Source organism: Balaenoptera borealis, assembly GCF_965194805.1.
Source record: "Balaenoptera borealis genome assembly, chromosome: 9".
NCBI lineage: Eukaryota > Metazoa > Chordata > Mammalia > Artiodactyla > Balaenopteridae > Balaenoptera > Balaenoptera borealis.
The window spans coordinates 18,976,863-18,994,729 of record NC_138873.1 but is presented as its reverse complement, the minus strand read 5'-3'; the positions used below and the strand labels follow the sequence as shown (position 1 = coordinate 18,994,729).

At 39.6% G+C, this 17,867-nt stretch overlaps 1 protein-coding gene across 2 annotated transcripts in view; it reads left to right on the top strand.

Moving 5' to 3' along the window:
- The first annotated feature begins 921 nt into the window (after positions 1–921).
- Positions 922–17,867, top strand: part of RAB32 (RAB32, member RAS oncogene family) — a 37,504-nt gene continuing 20,558 nt past the window's right edge. Inside the window, exons 1-2 of one of the 2 annotated variants that reach the window (XM_082405582.1) lie at positions 922–1,522; positions 15,084–15,361. In XM_082405582.1, the coding sequence (XP_082261708.1) occupies positions 1,273–1,522; positions 15,084–15,361 (528 nt within the window). In that variant the 5' untranslated portion in view covers positions 922–1,272. The remainder of the gene's footprint in view (positions 1,523–15,083; positions 15,362–17,867) is intronic. The other variant, XM_082405581.1, reaches the window with a different exon arrangement.

Below are 17,867 nucleotides of genomic sequence, written 5' to 3'. Positions count from 1 at the left end.
TAAAAGCCATAAAAATTTATGGTAATACGTATGTATGGAACCATATGCTGCACTTATGGCAGTAATTGGAAGATTTCCTCTTTCCCCAAGCTGGAGATGTACTGGACGGGCTCTAGCTGAGTGAGCATAAAAGCCATAAGCTATTTGGCCATAAAACGTCCTTAGAGACATAACCACGATTTTTCAGTAGCTATTCTATTGAAGGTTTTACTCCCACTTTGACTTCTAAATTTTAAAACGCCTCCACTTCTGAAAAACATTTTTCAATGATTGTCAGAGTGAGGATAGGGTGAGCAGCAGCTTTATTTAAGGAAGCTACCAGAGGCTATCAGCTCCAGGTGTTTCTAAACCTTATGCAGGGCAGCCCTCAGTTTTATAAACACTGCAGGCAACGTAAGGCTTCCTATCTTTCTTCTTTTAAATAAAAGTCCTCAATACTGTATTTCAGTCCATTCCTAGGATCTGTTTCAGAGTCTCTACCACCGGAACACTTAAAAAGGCTTTTGTGGTTTGTTGAGGAAGTAAAACAAGATCGTTTTGGAGACCTTGTGTCTTCTTCCTCAGACTCACTCCTTCGTTTATACAAAAGCGTTTTCACTCCTTTGTCGAGTTCTGAGTCATCCGTCCACTCTTTTTACTTCTAAAGTGGGCCGCTGGAGATCAACGACAATGATCTCCAGGTGTTAAACTCCCTCAGAGCCGAGCCAGGGAAGGAGGCTGATTCCCAGGCCCGCGCCTTCCAGGCTGGCGTCGGCCCCCTGGACAACCACCTCGCGCCCCTCCGCGCTCTGCCCCGGGGGCGTTCACCGCAGGCCTCGGAGGCCTGACCTTGAACCGCCTGGGCTCAGCGGCTCTGGGAACGCTCGCCGTCGGCCCCGGGTTCTCGGCTCCCCCGCGGCCACCAGGGGGCGGCCGAGCTCAGCGCCGCCCCGAGGAGGGGACGCCCGGGGAGAGGAAGTGCCCCGCGTTCTGGCTCGGCCCGCCGGGAGCGCAGACGGCGGCGGGCAGAGGCCTCCTCAGCCCGGCCTCCTCACCCCGGCCTCCCTAGCCAGGCCAGCCCCCGGCTCTTTCCCCGCCCCGCGCGGGCTGCGAGCGGCGGCGGGTTCCGGGTCCTGTGACCGGTCAGGCGCTGCGGCAGCGCGGCGGGGAGGGCGGCCGGCCTCGGGGAAGTTTCGACGGCCGGCGGGGGCTCCCAGGGCGCCGCGGGGAGGGCGCGTCCGGGCGGGGACCCCGGCGCGGAGCCCGAGCTTGCCGAGAGCGGCCGGGGCGCTCATGGCGGGCGGCGGAGCCGGGGACCCGGGCCGGGGGGCGGCCGCCGCCACGGTGCCCGAGACCCGCGAGCACCTCTTCAAGGTGCTGGTCATCGGCGAACTTGGCGTGGGCAAGACCAGCATCATCAAGCGCTACGTCCACCAGCTCTTCTCCCAGCACTACCGGGCCACCATTGGGGTGGACTTCGCTCTCAAGGTCCTCAACTGGGACAGCAGGACGCTGGTGCGCCTGCAGCTGTGGGACATCGCGGGTAAGCGGGTGGCCCGAGCCGCGGACGCGCGGGGACCCCACGGCGGGCAGGAGGCGCCCCGTCGGGAGCCAGGGGCCGCTCGGCTGCTTTCGGTCTCCTTTCTTCTTTCTCTGTCCTCTGCCCGAACTCGCCTGCCCGTGTCAGTTTAGAAGAAAGGGACTAAACCACTTAGAAAGATGGAAAGGGATGTGGTCGCGTGGGCTCCAGGGGAATCAGGACAGTGGAACAGGCAGTAGTAGTCGGAGAATTTAAAAGCAGGACAAGGTAAATAAATGCATAAATGAATAATCCTGGTTAGATGCCTCAGCCCAGTGTGTGGAGAGCTGTCTTGTTTTTAAGAGATGGAGGGGAGGCCCTGTGCTCCGGCGCTCTCACCTGACCAGAGGTGAGAAAGCCATGGGGGCTTTTCCCCGAAGTTTTAACTCTGAATCTTGGCAAGGAAGAGCGAAGGGCGGGGGCTGGCTCCTCTCATTCGCCTTAACGTTTCACAGGTGAGAACTGAGGTTAAGAGTGGTTGAACACGACTTACCCAAAGCGACGCTCCTGGTTAGTGACACAACCAAGACTAGAAAGCAGGTTCCTTCTCGGAAGGTTTCTCATCGCCCACCTTGGGTCTGAGACACTTCCTTGTGAGCGAAACCCCATTCTTCATAGACCGTGCTCTCATTCCCGGGGCAGGCCACCCAGGCGAAGATTTGGGAAAGTTTCTCTTGAAACAGGCACCTAGCCCCACTCCTGCCTCCCCAACCGCAATATATTATTTCCCTGGCATTTGCTTTCAGTTGTCATTTGGGAGCATAATATCCCTGGTTGAGGGGTACCTATTCTCCTTGCTCTAATGTATGAAAACTTGAACTCTGGCTGGTGTCATGGGTGGGATGTGCACATGGAAAAAGACGTTAGCTTTGGGAAAATTTAAATATGGAAGTGGTACCAAGAGTTACCCTGTTCAGTCCTCATCCATGTTAAGGTCAGTCTGCATTAGAGCGTTTGGATGGGAGCATGCATGTTCAGGGTTGGAGAGACCGTCCTTCATCCTCCAGTTGCATAACAGAAGCCTGTAGGTGTGGCCACCCACCTGGTAGCAGAGTCAGGGACACAGGTCTGTCTGCTGGGTAGTGCTCTTGTCATCAACAGCTTATTACATATGAGAAGGTATTGACGAATTATAACTTACATACTCATTTATTTCAGAACAGGCTTCTCTACTTCGGATATGAGAATAAATTGATGTATGTCACCTCAGAGAAAGGGGGATAATCAGCCTTGGGCTCAGCTTTTTGTTGTTCTTTTTGTTGGTTACAGAAAACCAAAAGTTCGTTTGAAAAGTCATCTTTTCAAGCCAGAGGCTTCTTTCGAAACACTTCCTGCTTTTTCATAGAGCACTTATGAATAATAGTATTGCTTCTCAACAAAGTCATGGATTCTAAAGGTTGCCTTACCATGTGATAATCATTCTGCAGGAATCTTCAGTGTAGCCGTGAATTTCCATGAAGATGATTTTAAATCCCTGCCTAGGAGGATTGTTGACTTTGCCTTATTCTTCATGTAAAATAATGTGGTATTTAGCGATTAAATTATGATTGGGTCCTTCTGCAGGTAAATAAAAGATTTTTATGGCACAGTTGTGTTTTTAAGCTTCAAGGAAAAAAGCTTATATTTGGAGACTTGGGAAAGCAAAAGCATGAGTAAGAGTTTTCTTCCTGGGTATCACCTCTTTTTTCATCTTTCTTGAAGAGATCTATTTTGCCAGAAAGGGGACATAGTCTTTACCAGACTCTGGTATATAGCGGCCTAGATGGAATATCCTTGCACTTTTGCCTAAATCCAAAGCTTGAGCTTTTCCAGGAAGGAAAGCAGACCTTTAAGATCTCCAAAAGGGATTCCATCCAGCAAGTACACACCAGCAATTATCAAGATTAGAGGTAAACTTATACGATAACTGGAAATTATTAGGCTCATCTTTTAAATAAGGCTTTCAGTGTTAATATATAAGGAAACTAAGAGCAAAAATATTGTGGCTTTAACTTAAGGTTTAGGGAGCTACATCATTAACTAGGTTTGGTTTGAATATTTGAGCTACTAGTGAATCCTAGCTCATACCATTTGAATTAAGTAGTAATGGTGTAATGAAGGCAAATTGAAGGTCACTCCGAAAAGTTCCCCATGGCTAAACATATTTGCCTTATGTAGTAACAAAGTTGAATCATATTTAATTCTCAAAGGAGGGAAATAGTCCTTGGTGGCAAAATAGTAGGTGGAGCTGGCCACTTGATAAGACTAACTTAAGGTGTGGTGTTATTACTATGTAGCTTTTTTGTTGTTGCTTTAGAGATGGGAAAGGTGCTAAAGAAATTATACTTGAAAGCTTTGGCAAGTGTGACAGGCAGGAGTTATCCACATGTTTTCTGTAAATGTGACCAGTCAGTTTAAGCTAAACACTTCAAATTGAGAACCATAGTGACTCTTGGTTATAGGCCTTACAAATCCTTATTACATCAAATGAATGTAGCTTTAAAATATAGATGCAATTTAATATAATTTTTGTGTTAGGCAATTGCTGTCTTTTACTGAATATCTGCTTTAAGACTGCTGCTCAATACATACTGAAATATACTAAAATAGTGAAGTCTTTGATAAGATTTTAAAGAGAGTTTACCTAATGCATACTGAATTAGGATGCAGCATCTGATCTTCCTTTTAACGTGTATTATAGATGAATTAGTATTTGGCCCACTATTTATTATAAGCCTATTAGCAACTGTAGAATTTTCCAGGTAGGTTGAATGGCTGGTCTAGGCTAAATCTCTCTTTTTTTCTTAAGTTTGTCCATTTAGATCTAATATAATATAATTCAGTCTTCATGTATTCATTGTTTTTGTAGAGGAGGCAGAATTTTATCTCTGCCCTCCTAAAGCTTTCAGCTGGGCCTCAGAATTAATGTAAGACAGATTAATAGCAGAAATTTATTTAATATAAGCTTTATGTGACACAGGAGCCTTAATAAGGAAAGGAAGACCCCAAAAAGTTCAACCTAGTATAAATGCTTTTATACTAGGTTGAACAAAGAGAGGCAATTGTAGAAAAATAACCAAACTCTATGGGAGGCTAAAGGAAGACAAAAGTTATTTTAACAAGATCTGTTTCTATAGAATTCTCTCAGCTTGACTCCCCATCTCTGGTGATGAGAATGTGTCCTTCCTTCTGGTACAGGACATCTTTCACATAAGAGTTTTATCTCCCCATTTAAGGAAGAAGAAGGGGAGATTAGAGCACCCTTCGTGCACTTGCTGTTTTTCAAGTGCCTTTAGTTCAAATAATTCTTATGCCAAAGTGGCATTTTGGGGGGTGGGCTATTCTGCCACCCTTCACTTTTAAGGATCAAAATTTCTTTATAAAAATCTGAGTAATACACCTTTGGGCCAAAGAACAAATCAGGAACAATGTATTCTGAATTCATGTAAATACTGTTTACCAAAGCATAAAATGCATGCTTGGAAGACGTTATAAATTATATAAACCATAGTTAGATTCACTTTTGTTTTTTGATTCACATCTGAAAATAGAATGTTGATCTGTCTTTCTTGTTCTCTCTTGCATATTGCCAATTACTATATCTAGTGATCTCTTCTTGTCTTCTTTGATAACCCTCCAACTCTTTATGAGCAAGAGTCTGGAATATTATCTCTGATGCTTTCTTGACCTTCAGAATATCTGTCAGTCAGGGAGTATTAATATTCAAGTTTTTTTTTTCTAAATATGAAGAAGCGGTGCTTTGAGAAATTAGTCTCTGTTATTTGTAGTCTCTGTCTTAGCACTACAGTAACTGTCTTAGGGCTTATTGGGGGCCAATTGCTTAATAACTCATTTAAAGGAATTAAAGAAAATCTTTATTACATCTGACCCGTACAATCTTGCCATCTTCAGCCTTATTCTGGCTCAATTTCTGTGCTGAATTACAAGCAAAGCCTGTCCCATTTTACATCTTCAAATCTTCCTCAGTTCGTGAGTCCTGACACACCTTTGGGTGCCCCAGTATGGACTGTGCTTTCACAATTGCCCAGGCAGCAGGAGTTTCAGCTTAGCAACATATTTGTGTTATCGCACATGAAAATTCCCCTGATAATGATATGCCTGTTGCCTTTCCTCCTTTTGAATATGTTACCATTCTTAGTTGCCTCAGTGAGTCCAAGTAAGCTAAAAGGTGCTCAGGTTAAGGTAGAGACAGCCAAGTGCTGATAGCAAGTACTGATATTTGACTTGGCTCCCAGCCATTTGCCTAATCATTCTATTGTTTGAACTGGATTATAGGCTTTCAGAGACCCCATGGTGTAAATACAGGGAGGTTTGGTAAGTTGACCAAGAAAACACAGGTAATCCACGGCGCCGTACAGAGACAGGACTCGTGTCTCTGTCAAATAGCACAGTGTATTTTTGGTTCACTGGATTCAAAACAGTAGCATTAACGTTTCTCTAAATTTGCAACTGTTCTGGTCATCCCTATTTTAGAGCATATGACTCATATTTAAATAATTACCATCTCTTTATGTCATCAATCCAGAACTTCCAGTTCTTACACTTAATTATGAAGCATACTGCTTCCAAAGCAGACACTTTTTGATTGGCTGCATCACTTTTTTTGTACATTTTGAAAGACTGTTTCCAAACTGTGGACTTCTCTGAAGTTAACAAAGCTGTTTTGTTGGTATATGGTCGCAGAGCACACCCTGGAAAAGCAAGGTAACCATTACAGATATTTGTCTGGTCTACTCTGATCTCATGGATTGAGCCTGAATGCCATGCGTTATTCCAGGGCTGCAATGTTATTTTCAGATATATTTTAGGAGAAATTTGATCCGTCATGTATATGTTATCCTGACCTTCCAACTTTCTTAAGCTTTTGATATATAAATTTTAATGATTCTTTTTCCCTTTTAAATTGTACTCAAGATTTTGTTTTTATTCAAGTGTGATGAGACCAGCGCATCAGGAGACAATTGCCATTGAAAGAAATAGTTTGTTACTCATAGTTCCCAAGAGGAGGGACCATGCCATACCATGCAGGACCGTGTAGGGAAAGCACCAGGGTCATTCAGGAGGCAGAAGGAGCTCGGAGAAAGCAAAGCGAGGGCTAGAGCCTTTACTGTGGTTTTTGCAGGAAGGAAAGGACAAGGCAGTGTAGGCAGGCTGAGCAAGCTTAGGATTGGATAGTTTGAGGGATTGCAGTTTGCTCTGGGCTATAGGGATGGTCCCTAGTTGTCTAGTACCTGGCCATGGGGCGATTCAGGGCAGGAGGATAATGTCCTGGGCTGCAGGAGCCTGGAAGAAGAAAGCGGGTAGAGGATAAGGACTCAGGATTGGTTGGTTTGCATATCGAAGACATGCTCTCAGCAAGTTGTTTGCTCTCTCTAAGAACTAGCTAACCCTAGAAGGGGCAGTCCCTCCCCTGGTCCACAAGGCCCCAAGATGTCAAAGCATCATAAAATATAGAAAATAAAAAACCTGATTAATACATATTTCTAAGCACTTATTAAAATACATTGAGAGAAAGTACTCTTCCAAACAAGAAAACTTTGAAGACCTTTGATTTGGAGGCCAAGAATAGCGTATCCTCAAAATAGTGAGGATTTCACATTTAATCAACACTTAAGTAATAGAGAGTGGGCTAAGTTGACAAGTTTAAGTTGTATTATGGTTGTAGAGATCTTCTCTTGGATGGTGAAAAAAGTGCTGACGTGTGGGGAGATTTCTGAAGGGTGAGACAAAAGATCAAGAAAAAGTTGCTTTAGAATTCTACTCAATTATATTTTCAAAAGAGCTTTTTGCACTTTTTGCAATCGATGCTAGAAACGTGATTTCTTCACTCTTATTTTGAGAGACAAACCGCATAAAAATAAATGGATAACAGGGCTTTAGTTTAAGGCTCTCTGTTGGTCTTTCTAATTGACAGATGATCTTACATTCTCTTCTTCCCCATTCTTTTCACTCACTTCTACCCAGATATTTTCCTCAAGCATCTTCCGTAGTGATTTTTGATTGCTTTGAAGTTAAGCTAAATATATTGGGGTTTTTAGTGTGATTATATGGGACCTCCTCCGTCAGACTCATCTGAGGTGCTTAAAAGGCAGATTCCTTAACGTCAGCTATAAGCAGAATTGGCTTCATCTGTCAAACATCCCCAAACATCATGGTTTAACAAGAGAGAAGTTAAGTCTCTCACCTACTAAGTCTGTAGTTGAGCAGTCCACGGCTGGTGAGCAGAACTGTTCATTCTTCCTGGACCAAAGCTGACATTTCACCACTCAGCTATTCCCTGGCCATATTCTTTGTCTTTGTGGTCCAGTCAAACTATTATGACTTTGAACACAAACCAAAAAGATATTTTGATTTTTTTCCTTCCTTTAAATTGATTAAAGTCAGGTGTTATTTTTATAGTCACCACAGAAGATGTAAATAATTGAATAAAAACAGACCTTACACTGTGACCTAAATACCACAGAAGACTGCTCATTTCAAATTAGCAAAAAGAAAAATCCAGACTCTGAACTGGCATGTATTTGGGAATAGGTAATTTTGAAGACTACTTAGTGATACTGCTACCATCTCAAAAGGAGTTTGTTTTCCTTTTAGTTTAGGTATTTAAAAAAATTTTCTTTATTCAGTTTTGTTACTCTTTTGCTTGACAGAAGGTGGTATGAGCAAAAATGGTGCTTTGTACATGATTTAAATGGCAGCTTTGCCTCTTCCCCTATAAAGCTTATTTTTCCAAGTGGAAATACATTTCCAAATGTAAGCATAGAATCCCAGAGTTAGGAAATTTTGGTATTTGACCCTCTTATATAATAACAGTTAACATTTATTAAAAGCTGTTTAATAGTCATTGTCATTCAATTTACTTTTATTCTCATTTATACTTATGATAATCTGGAGAAATGAGAATGATTCTCAGTTTACAGTTGAGTAAACTGAGACTCAGGAAGATTAAGGGATTTTCCTAAGGTCTGTACACCTGTAACTTGCAGAGTTAGGGCATGGATCCAGATATTTTTCATTCCAAAGGTTTCATTGTCATGTTATATTATCTCCCTCTCATCTACACATGATAAAAAGGAAAACCAGACAAATGAATGGTATTGTGTAAAATCATGTGACTCCTTTTACCTTCTTCATGGTACAATATTAAAATATGAAATACAGTACATATCAAATCCAAACTCATATGGTGCTAATTTGATGCATTAGCTTTTAGACTTGTTGTATCTGTGGAGAATACAGCCACTTGTTTTATGGAAAATTGCATAAGCCAGTGGGGGGAAAATGGGCAACTAGCAATACGGTCTGTTTTTAGTTACATTGTTTTATTGGTCAGTATTATGGTAGTTCTTTAATGTAAGAAAGTGTTTTTTTCTTCTAACAATACCTATAGTTTTAGCATGTTAAATATTTAAGTGTAATGCTGGGGCACGTTTATAAGGGCTTTATAAAGTAGTAGTATAATGAGTCGTTAACTAGATGCCCTAAAAATAACAAAAACCTATGTGACTACAAATTGTAACCTCTTACATATAAAACCCAAGACCCATTATGACATTACATTATTACCTGTATCAAGCTATAAAAATTTTTAGTGGATAGATAATTATCCTTCTAGAACCAATGACTGGACTTAAATTTTGACTGGGTCTTCATCTGTTACCCACCACCCACACAAGCTTGTTAGAAGCGCTTCATCTCTGAAATGCACACTGAATTTTAAGGATTTGTTTTTAAAGGACTTTATATGCACTGACTAGAAACTATACATTTTCTCCCAATCACCTTGAGCAAGAATATGTAGCTCAATAATTCTTGGTGGGAAAAGATAAGCATTTATACTTGGAAAGCTAAGCACTAATTGTCCTATTGCTCAGATTTATTTTTCATTGTGTAATTTATATTTTGAGTTTCAAATAACATTAAGAGACATTTAGAATATTTATCAAATGGGGGCATGAACATAAAATACTGAGACAAACGTTTAAAAAATAAAACCAGTGATTAAAAATCATAAGAGAAAACATCTCTGGCATGTGTTTCTGATAACAGTTCAAAATGCAGTGCTTTCCTTTTCAAATCAGAGAGGAAATACTTCCCTTTTCAAAATTTGCATGCGCTATAAAGAGATAAGGCACACTGTTTTGTGGGGTTTTTTTCCTTGATTGGAATATGTATTCCTGGAAATATACTAAATTATCTCAACTCCTTCTCAAAGCCATTAGTGTTGGATACTCCAAATATTAGATAAGCATTTTAATCCTTTTGCCAGCATATGTACCTTACAGGTCATCCATTTCTGTATGTACAAGTCGTGCATTTTTAAATGTCTTCGAGTCTAGATGACTAACACTGTGCTCTTTTTTCCCTTTCTCATTGCCAAGATATCTAGCTATAATCAGGGCTCCTTCTTCCAGAGAAGGAAGTAACACATCTTTTTAAAGGATAACGCATTTCAGAGCCATTTGGAATATTCAGGCAATGTGTCCACAGCAATATGGATGAAAAACCCTGTCCCTAGAATCAGCATAACTAACGCAGTCAGCAGTGGGGCACTTCCTTAGCTGCTGTGGTAAAGCACGAGGGGACATAGAGCAAGGCTGTAACTTTTGTAGCAGGGCTGTGCTGTCCTGAAGGAAGGTCACTCCCAGGCTCATCGTACCTTGGATCTATTTGGAAACACAGGGCCATGTGGAGCAATATATACTCCAGAAAATACTTGGCTAACAGATCAGACAGTACATTTGATGACAAGTCAACCCAAGAAATTTGAGTAATGTCATCTCCCTGGGATTTTATTTTCTCATCTATAAAATAAGAGAGGTTGGCCTAGATGATCTGGAGTGTCACCTTCCAGTTACAATATTGTCCGTTACAGTGTTTTGTCAGGAAAGCATAAAGTGGTCCCTCCCCTTCCTGTAAGAGAAGCTTACAGCTCTGGTCACAGAAGGTGGTGTTGCTTAGCATTCTCCCCACCCTGTCTGAACTACTTCTACAGACCTAGTAAGAGGGAGGTCTCCCAGGTTCTGCTGAGTTTCCATACTGCTACACGCTTTAACTCTATACACACACGGCATGAAACAAAACACGCGCAGCTGTCTTTGCATTTAATAACTCTAGACTTTCCCTTCTACCCAGTCCACTCCCATCACAGGACACAATCCAGGAGCACTCAGCATGGCAGAAATCTCCTGCTTTTATATATGTATTTGCAGAAAGTAGAATCCTAGAATAATAAAGAGTTCTTAGGCTAAACTTAAAATGGTTGATTGGCTGCCCCCTCAGAGTATTTTTTATTTTCTTTTCTAAAATTAAAAAACAAAAAAAAATCTAAGAGTCTATGGAATTCTAATGCAATTCTAGTTTGGATGTGAAAGTCTTTCCCATTTGTTTGATCCTTAGCCCTTCTTTGAACCTAGGAAGGGCTGACTTCTGATGTGCTGTGAAAGGGGAAGTAGGAAAATTTGTGTTTCTCCTGGGGATGACTCAGAGCTACTGGGAAACTGCCTCGAGCAGTTAACATGGCTTTGACTTGGCTGGCCACCCCCATGGGCGTGCAACCTGAAAGTCACAGCATGGAAATAAAGTTTATGAAGATACTATATTTTCATGATGAGTTAGCATTTGAATGGCATTTCTTGATAATGTATCTTTCAAAAAGACTGGTAAGATTAGCTCACCTCAATGAATAAAAAACATCCCCTTGTTTGATACCATAATATGCTCTTTGTATCCCTGATTATACCTGACACATCATGGTATCATTTTGTCTCTTTCCTCAAATAGACTGTGAGATCCTTAAGATCATATTCACTGTTTCGTTATTTTCATCAGTGTCTAGCACAGTGCCTGGTACATAGGAGGAACCTAATACATATTTTTTAGTTGAGATCAGATCTAGATAGAAGAGATAAAAAGATATTTGGGAGTTGTACCAGCCAAGATAGACTAGGTTATGTTGGGGGGTCAACAACATTAAGATGATTATTTCTTGTGCTTTTTACTTGTCCACAGTGGGGAACAGAGGTGGGAGGGATGGTGAGGAACGTGAGGATGATTTTTCATTGGAGCCACTTGAAGACCCAGGCTAACAGAGGCCCTACCATCTGATACTATCATCTCCAAATTGGGGTTCCGCCTTGCTGCTGCAGGACAAGTGACTCTGCTGGGAAGCAACGCTTCCGTTCACATTTCATCGGCCAGGACTCGTCGACGGACACGACTGATTTAGTGGGGGCAGGACACTGTGCCCCTCCCTGTGTTTAGAAGTGGAGGAGGATGGAATATCCATGAACATTGGTTTTGTTTTCCACTGGAATCCTTTGTTTTAGACAATAATAAAGGAATAGTTAAAATTACCCAAAGATACAGGATGCAACTCATACTCTAGTAGCAAAGTTTACTTTACTTCCCAGTTTAACAACTGAAAGAGCTTAGCAAATCGGTGCATTTAAACCTTTAAAACAGCATAGTTAAATCTAGGTTTCACCTTGTTAGGTTTTTGGAGAAAAACCTTTAATTTTATGTTGAGATGATTATTTTAAATGAATTCGTCTTATCTTCTCCACTCCCTAATTAAACTTCATATGTTTTAGAAACTTTTGTTTTTTACTTGTTTTTACCAGTTCGAGAATATCTCTGAAGCATTAAAGGATTACTTTTGAATTTTAAAAAAGAGATTATGAACTCAGTAGAATAGGAAATATATTTTATTATTCTTTTGAAGAATAAGCTAAATGCATGGACTTGGCCTTGTGATGCTGGGTCATTTACATTTGATCCCCATTGCTGTCTAGATTTGGTGATTGCAGAATCTTTAGAAAATCATTTTAGGATTAAATTTATAATACAGAAACCTAAAACATCAGAAGTGAGAGCTGGGTGGAACTTTGATGACCCCTAAAGATCTCTAAAGACAATTAGCTGATTTAGGCAGAGAAAGTTATTTCCTGGGGTAACTTGACTGTTGGGTGCTTGCTATTTGATTCTCTAGTACAGTTGTGCTTTCCTCAAGTTCATTTTCCTCTGCAAGCTGTTTTCACCACTACAAGGTACAACACATAACTAACTAATAGTTTAAGTCTTTGCCATGTGTAATTGGCACCATTTACAAAAGGATACTCAGGCTTTCATCGTGCAATACATTTATTGAGCACTTAATGATAATGCTTAGCTAATAGTTATTCAGTGTTTACTGTGACCTGGCTTTTTACACTCTTTGAACTTGAAGTATAACCTACATGCAGAGACCTTAAGTGTATACCTTCATGAATTTTTATATACCACTTCCAGTTCAAGGTATAGACTGTTCCTAACCCCCTAGAACAGAAATCATTCACTTCTTTCTGTAAACTTCCTGATAGCAATTATTCTAGGTTTTGTGAGCCACTTACTCTCTGTTGCAACTACTCAACTCTGCCATTATAGAGTAAAAACAGGCATATAATACATGAACGGATGAGGATGGCTATTCTCTAGAATTTTATTTAGCTGGATTTAGCCGTGAGCTATAGTTTGCCAAATTCAGCCCTAAAAAAATCCCAGGCAGGCATTTTACATTTAACCCTTCCAGTGACCATATGAGGTAGGTATTATTTTTTATAACTTTATTGTTGTGTAGTTAACATACAATACACTGTACAATTTTATAAGTTTTGACATAAGTATACCCTTGTGAAACATTACTATAATCAAGATTGCAAATATTTTCATCACGTGAAAGCCATTTGCTCCAGCTCTTTTGTAATCCATCCTCCTGCCTTGCCCAAGGCAATCATTGATCTGCTTTCTCTTACTGTATCACTATAGTTTCTGATTTTTTAGAATTTGATATAAAGGGACTCATAGTATTACCTGTTCTCTCCTTGGTCTGGCTTTTTTGACTCAGCATAATTATTTTGAGATTCATCCATGTTGTTACTTGTATCCATAGTTCCTTTCCTTTCTATTGTTAAGTTGTATTCCATTGTATGGATATACCATAGTCTATTCATTAGTATGTAAATAGACATTTGAGTTGCTTCCAGTTTGGGACTATTAAAAATAAAGCTGCTATGAGCATTCATGAACATGCCTTTTCATAGATATGTGTTTTCATTTTGTTTGCAAATACCTAGGAATGGAATGGGTTTGTTGTATGGTAGGTATATGTTTACATTTTTAAGAAAGTATCAAATTGTTTCCCAACATGGTTGTACTATTTTAAAGTATTATTCTTACCAGCAGTATATGAGAGCTCCAGTTGTTCCATATCTTCACCAACACTTGGTATAGTCAGACTTTTTAATTATAGCCATTGTTGTGGGTATAAAGGATCAGCTCACTGTGGTTTAAATTTGCATTTCCCCAATGGTTAATAATTTTGAGCATCATTTCTTATGCTTATTTATCATCATATAAATTCTTTGGTAAACTGTTCCAATCTTTTGCTTACTTTATTAAATTTTTTTAATCTTCTTACTTTGGAGTTTTGAGAGCTCTTTATATTCTGAGAACAAATTTTTTTAATCAGGTACAGGATCTGTATTTTTTTTTCTCCCAGTTTATGCCTTTACTTTTCATTTGCTTAACAGTGTAATTGGCACTGTTTTGATTTGTCACATATGGTGATGTTAGAAAGCACACCCTCTGCTGCATGAGACTGTCAGGGAGCTTCGAATCCTGGCTCTGAAACCTAAGGAAATGGATATTCTAAGCCACAAGGTCCTCCTCAAAAATGCCTTGCCACATACATTTCTGGTTTTCTTATGCTTTAACAAGAAAGTTAATATGAATACAGACTTGAATATGCTTTAGCGTGGTTGGTAAAAAGAAATATTTGAAGGGATTTATAGATGATTCTATGAACAAAACAAAAACAAAAGCCACTAGAGCTTAATAGCTCTTTATAACTTCTGGATTTCTGTACGTTTACTAGTTTGGCACCCCACCCTCTATTCTAAATTAAAGGGGAAAACCATAAAATAGTGGGTTTGCATGTCTGCCTTCTTACAGGAGAGCAGTCTTGCATTTTGAATCGAAAGCGGGTTTGGCTGGAGATGTGAAGGAAAAAGGAGTTAAGAACATGAGTTCCTTTATCTCATGTTCAGTCCTAATCTTTTTGACTAGCATTTTACCCACCACACTTATCTCCTTCCTGCAAGTCTTATTTTCTTCTATTCTTGTCTCTTCCCTCCACTCCCAACTTTCTTTTTTCCTTTAGTACCTCTCTTCTCTTAGACCAAGAAGAGTGGAGGGGGAAATGATGGACTCTGTAGCTTTACGAACTGTCATCTCGGTGTTTATGGAGAATGTGGGGTACGTGCACAGAACATAAAACTGGGTAACTGTGTACTCGGACCACATGATCAGCCGCTTCTGCTTTGTGGTTCGTGGTTCTGTGTGTATGTCCTCAGTCCTACCAGTTTACAGTGCTATGGAATGACAGATATGTGTTTATAACATTATTCTTAGGGTCAAAAGGATTATGACTAAATATCGCCTCTGTCCGAAGTATAAGTTTTTAATCTCTTATTATACTTATTTCTAGGACAGGAACGGTTTGGCAACATGACCCGAGTATATTACAAAGAAGCTGTTGGTGCTTTCGTTGTCTTTGATATATCGAGAGGTTCCACGTTTGAAGCCGTTTTAAAATGGAAAAGTGATCTGGATAGTAAAGTCCATCTTCCAAACGGCAACCCTATTCCTGCTGTCCTCTTAGCTAACAAATGTGACCAGAAAAAAGACAGTGGCCAGAATACTCCCCAGATGGACCAGTTTTGCAAAGAACATGGCTTCACTGGATGGTTTGAAACCTCTGCAAAGGTGAGGTCTGCTTTGCGTTTGTTATCTGCTCTGCTGTTAATTCGTAAATCTGACCTGTAACTTTAAAGTATTTAGATGGATTTACCTGAGTGGTTTTTGGAAACCTAGTAAAAGGTGAAGCTTAGCATGGATATGTTATAGCTTCTTTCACTCAGCAGCAGGAGTGCTTTCAGAATTGGCTAGTGGAGAGGTGAATAGAAGGGCAGATTTTACATTAAAATAAAAATGACTATTATTAGAGCAAAGAACAAATGACATTTTCTATGAGTTTGAGTCCTTAAATGAAGTACTTTTCTTGTACCTGGAATTTGTGGGGTATGAGGTATATTGTCAAGCACAACTATTTTTGATTTTTATAGAACGCTTAATAAAACTAAGGGACGTAGTTGTCCCTAGTGAAGTTGTAAGTCATGTGCAGACTAACAGACATTGAAAAGGTCAGAGAGGAGATGTATTCAGATGATGTTTGAAGAGTTTTAGATCAAATGTGTAGGGAAATTTGAACAAGAGGAAATTATCAACATTTGTGACATACTTCTTCATGAATAGTAGAGTGAGAATTTTTTCTTTCAGCCATTCTGGGAAGCTGGATAAAATGTTTTTTGAAGAAAAAAACACGTTGGCTGTTGAAAATCTTAACAGTCTAAATATACACGAAAGTAAAGGTGACAATACCAAGCACAAAATATTGTGCTGGAGGGGGTTTATGTACATTGGAAGTTTCACTTTAGAGGTCCAATAACAATCAGACATGAGAGGATGATGAATTATTAGCAAAATTCTGTGATGGCAAACTCAAAACCATGAATTTGATATAATCTTAACACAGTTTCAGCTTTTAGTATGCCTTCTGTGAATTTCTTGTATATATCACAAAAAAAAATGCATTGTTTCTCCAAACGACCTACTTACTTATTACCGAGTTACTTTTAGCTTTACCAGAAACTCATCCTAAAAGTGGAAGATTATTTGCTGCCACTGATGATCAGAATAATGAAAGCAAAGCTATGGGAGACTACACAAAAAGTGCTCTGAAAATATTGTGATGGTGGGGTCATTGGAAAAAATAGTGTCTGCTGAAGACAGAAGTGTTTACTCCTAAACTAAAGGCTATTTGTTTAAACAAATATATTCTAGTATCTTAAAATTTAGTTTCATAAATAAAAAGTAGTAGTGGAAGAGAGATGAAGACCAGAGTTGCTGCATGAGCACTTAGCCAAACAGGAAGGAAGAGGTTGCAGAAGGCAAGGCTTTTTATAGAGGCACTTGTTTTGGAAGCCATGCCCTCTGTCTGCTCTCTGCATCTGTGGGGATTTGCTTTACTTCCCAGCTTCGTTAGAAAAAAATTAGTGGTATGTGTAAGTGTTTATTAGAGCATGAGATTTGGTGGAGAAGATGAATATATTACAGATAAAATTTCCTCTTCTGGTTTTATTTGAATTAATCATTCAGGTAATAAATCCAAATTTCTCCCCAGAGTCTAGAAGGAAGATTCATAAACAATAGTATCATGTGGCCTGTCGCCTGAGACTGTATAAGTCATCAGCTTCATGATATCTATGGACAGGGTTACATGCAGAGGTGAAAAGAAAAATATTCATATGTTCTGTGCCTTCCTACGAATATATTAGAAACACCTTCTGCAAAATTTCCTTAGTGGTAAACCAGGAGTATTTCAAGAGAGTAACAGTAATATAAAATTTTTGTTAAAAATTTTAGTCAAGGCTTAAAGTACTGCCCAAGTGTCACTAATACCTATGCTTCTGAGCTGGCCAGCAGCTAACTTCAAATCTGATTTCTGCTAGAATTCCAGTGATCTGAATTCTGATACAAACACAGCCAAAAGGCAAGTTTGAATTCATGAACTTCATCTTTTCACCTTTATGGAAAATAATGGATTTCCAATATGAGAATGTATGACTAATTACACTACAATATGGGACTTTCTGTTCCTAATCAATTACAATTAAATACAGTAAGAGAACATTATAATTATTTGGTATAATGGGGATGGTGGGGACTGAGGGACATTTGGGCACTTAACGATCAATACTTTAATTAAAGTTAATGCTTATCTTGGGAATGGAGTTAAAAAAACTTGTGTTGGTGCTAGAAAAGATACCTGAATAAATAGCAGAGGTCTTGCAGAGCTCTCACTGTCTGAGAAAGGTATAACAAATAAGGGAGAAGGCTAGAATGAACCTCGTGGTATTGGATTGGAATTGGAAAAGTCAGTATATATGTATATATATATACACACACACATGTATAAATTCTGTATTAATGTGTATATGTGTGTGCATATACACACACATGCACATACATGTACACATACATATATGTGTAAACAGATAAACATAGAAGCAGATACCAATATGTGTATGGATACATACATGTTTACTAGGTGTGTCTGCTGAAAAGGATTAGAAGCAATGACAGCACAGAACCAATGAGCTTTGCAAGTCCTTAGAATTTGGTTTTTAAATACTGTTATCCAATAAAACGA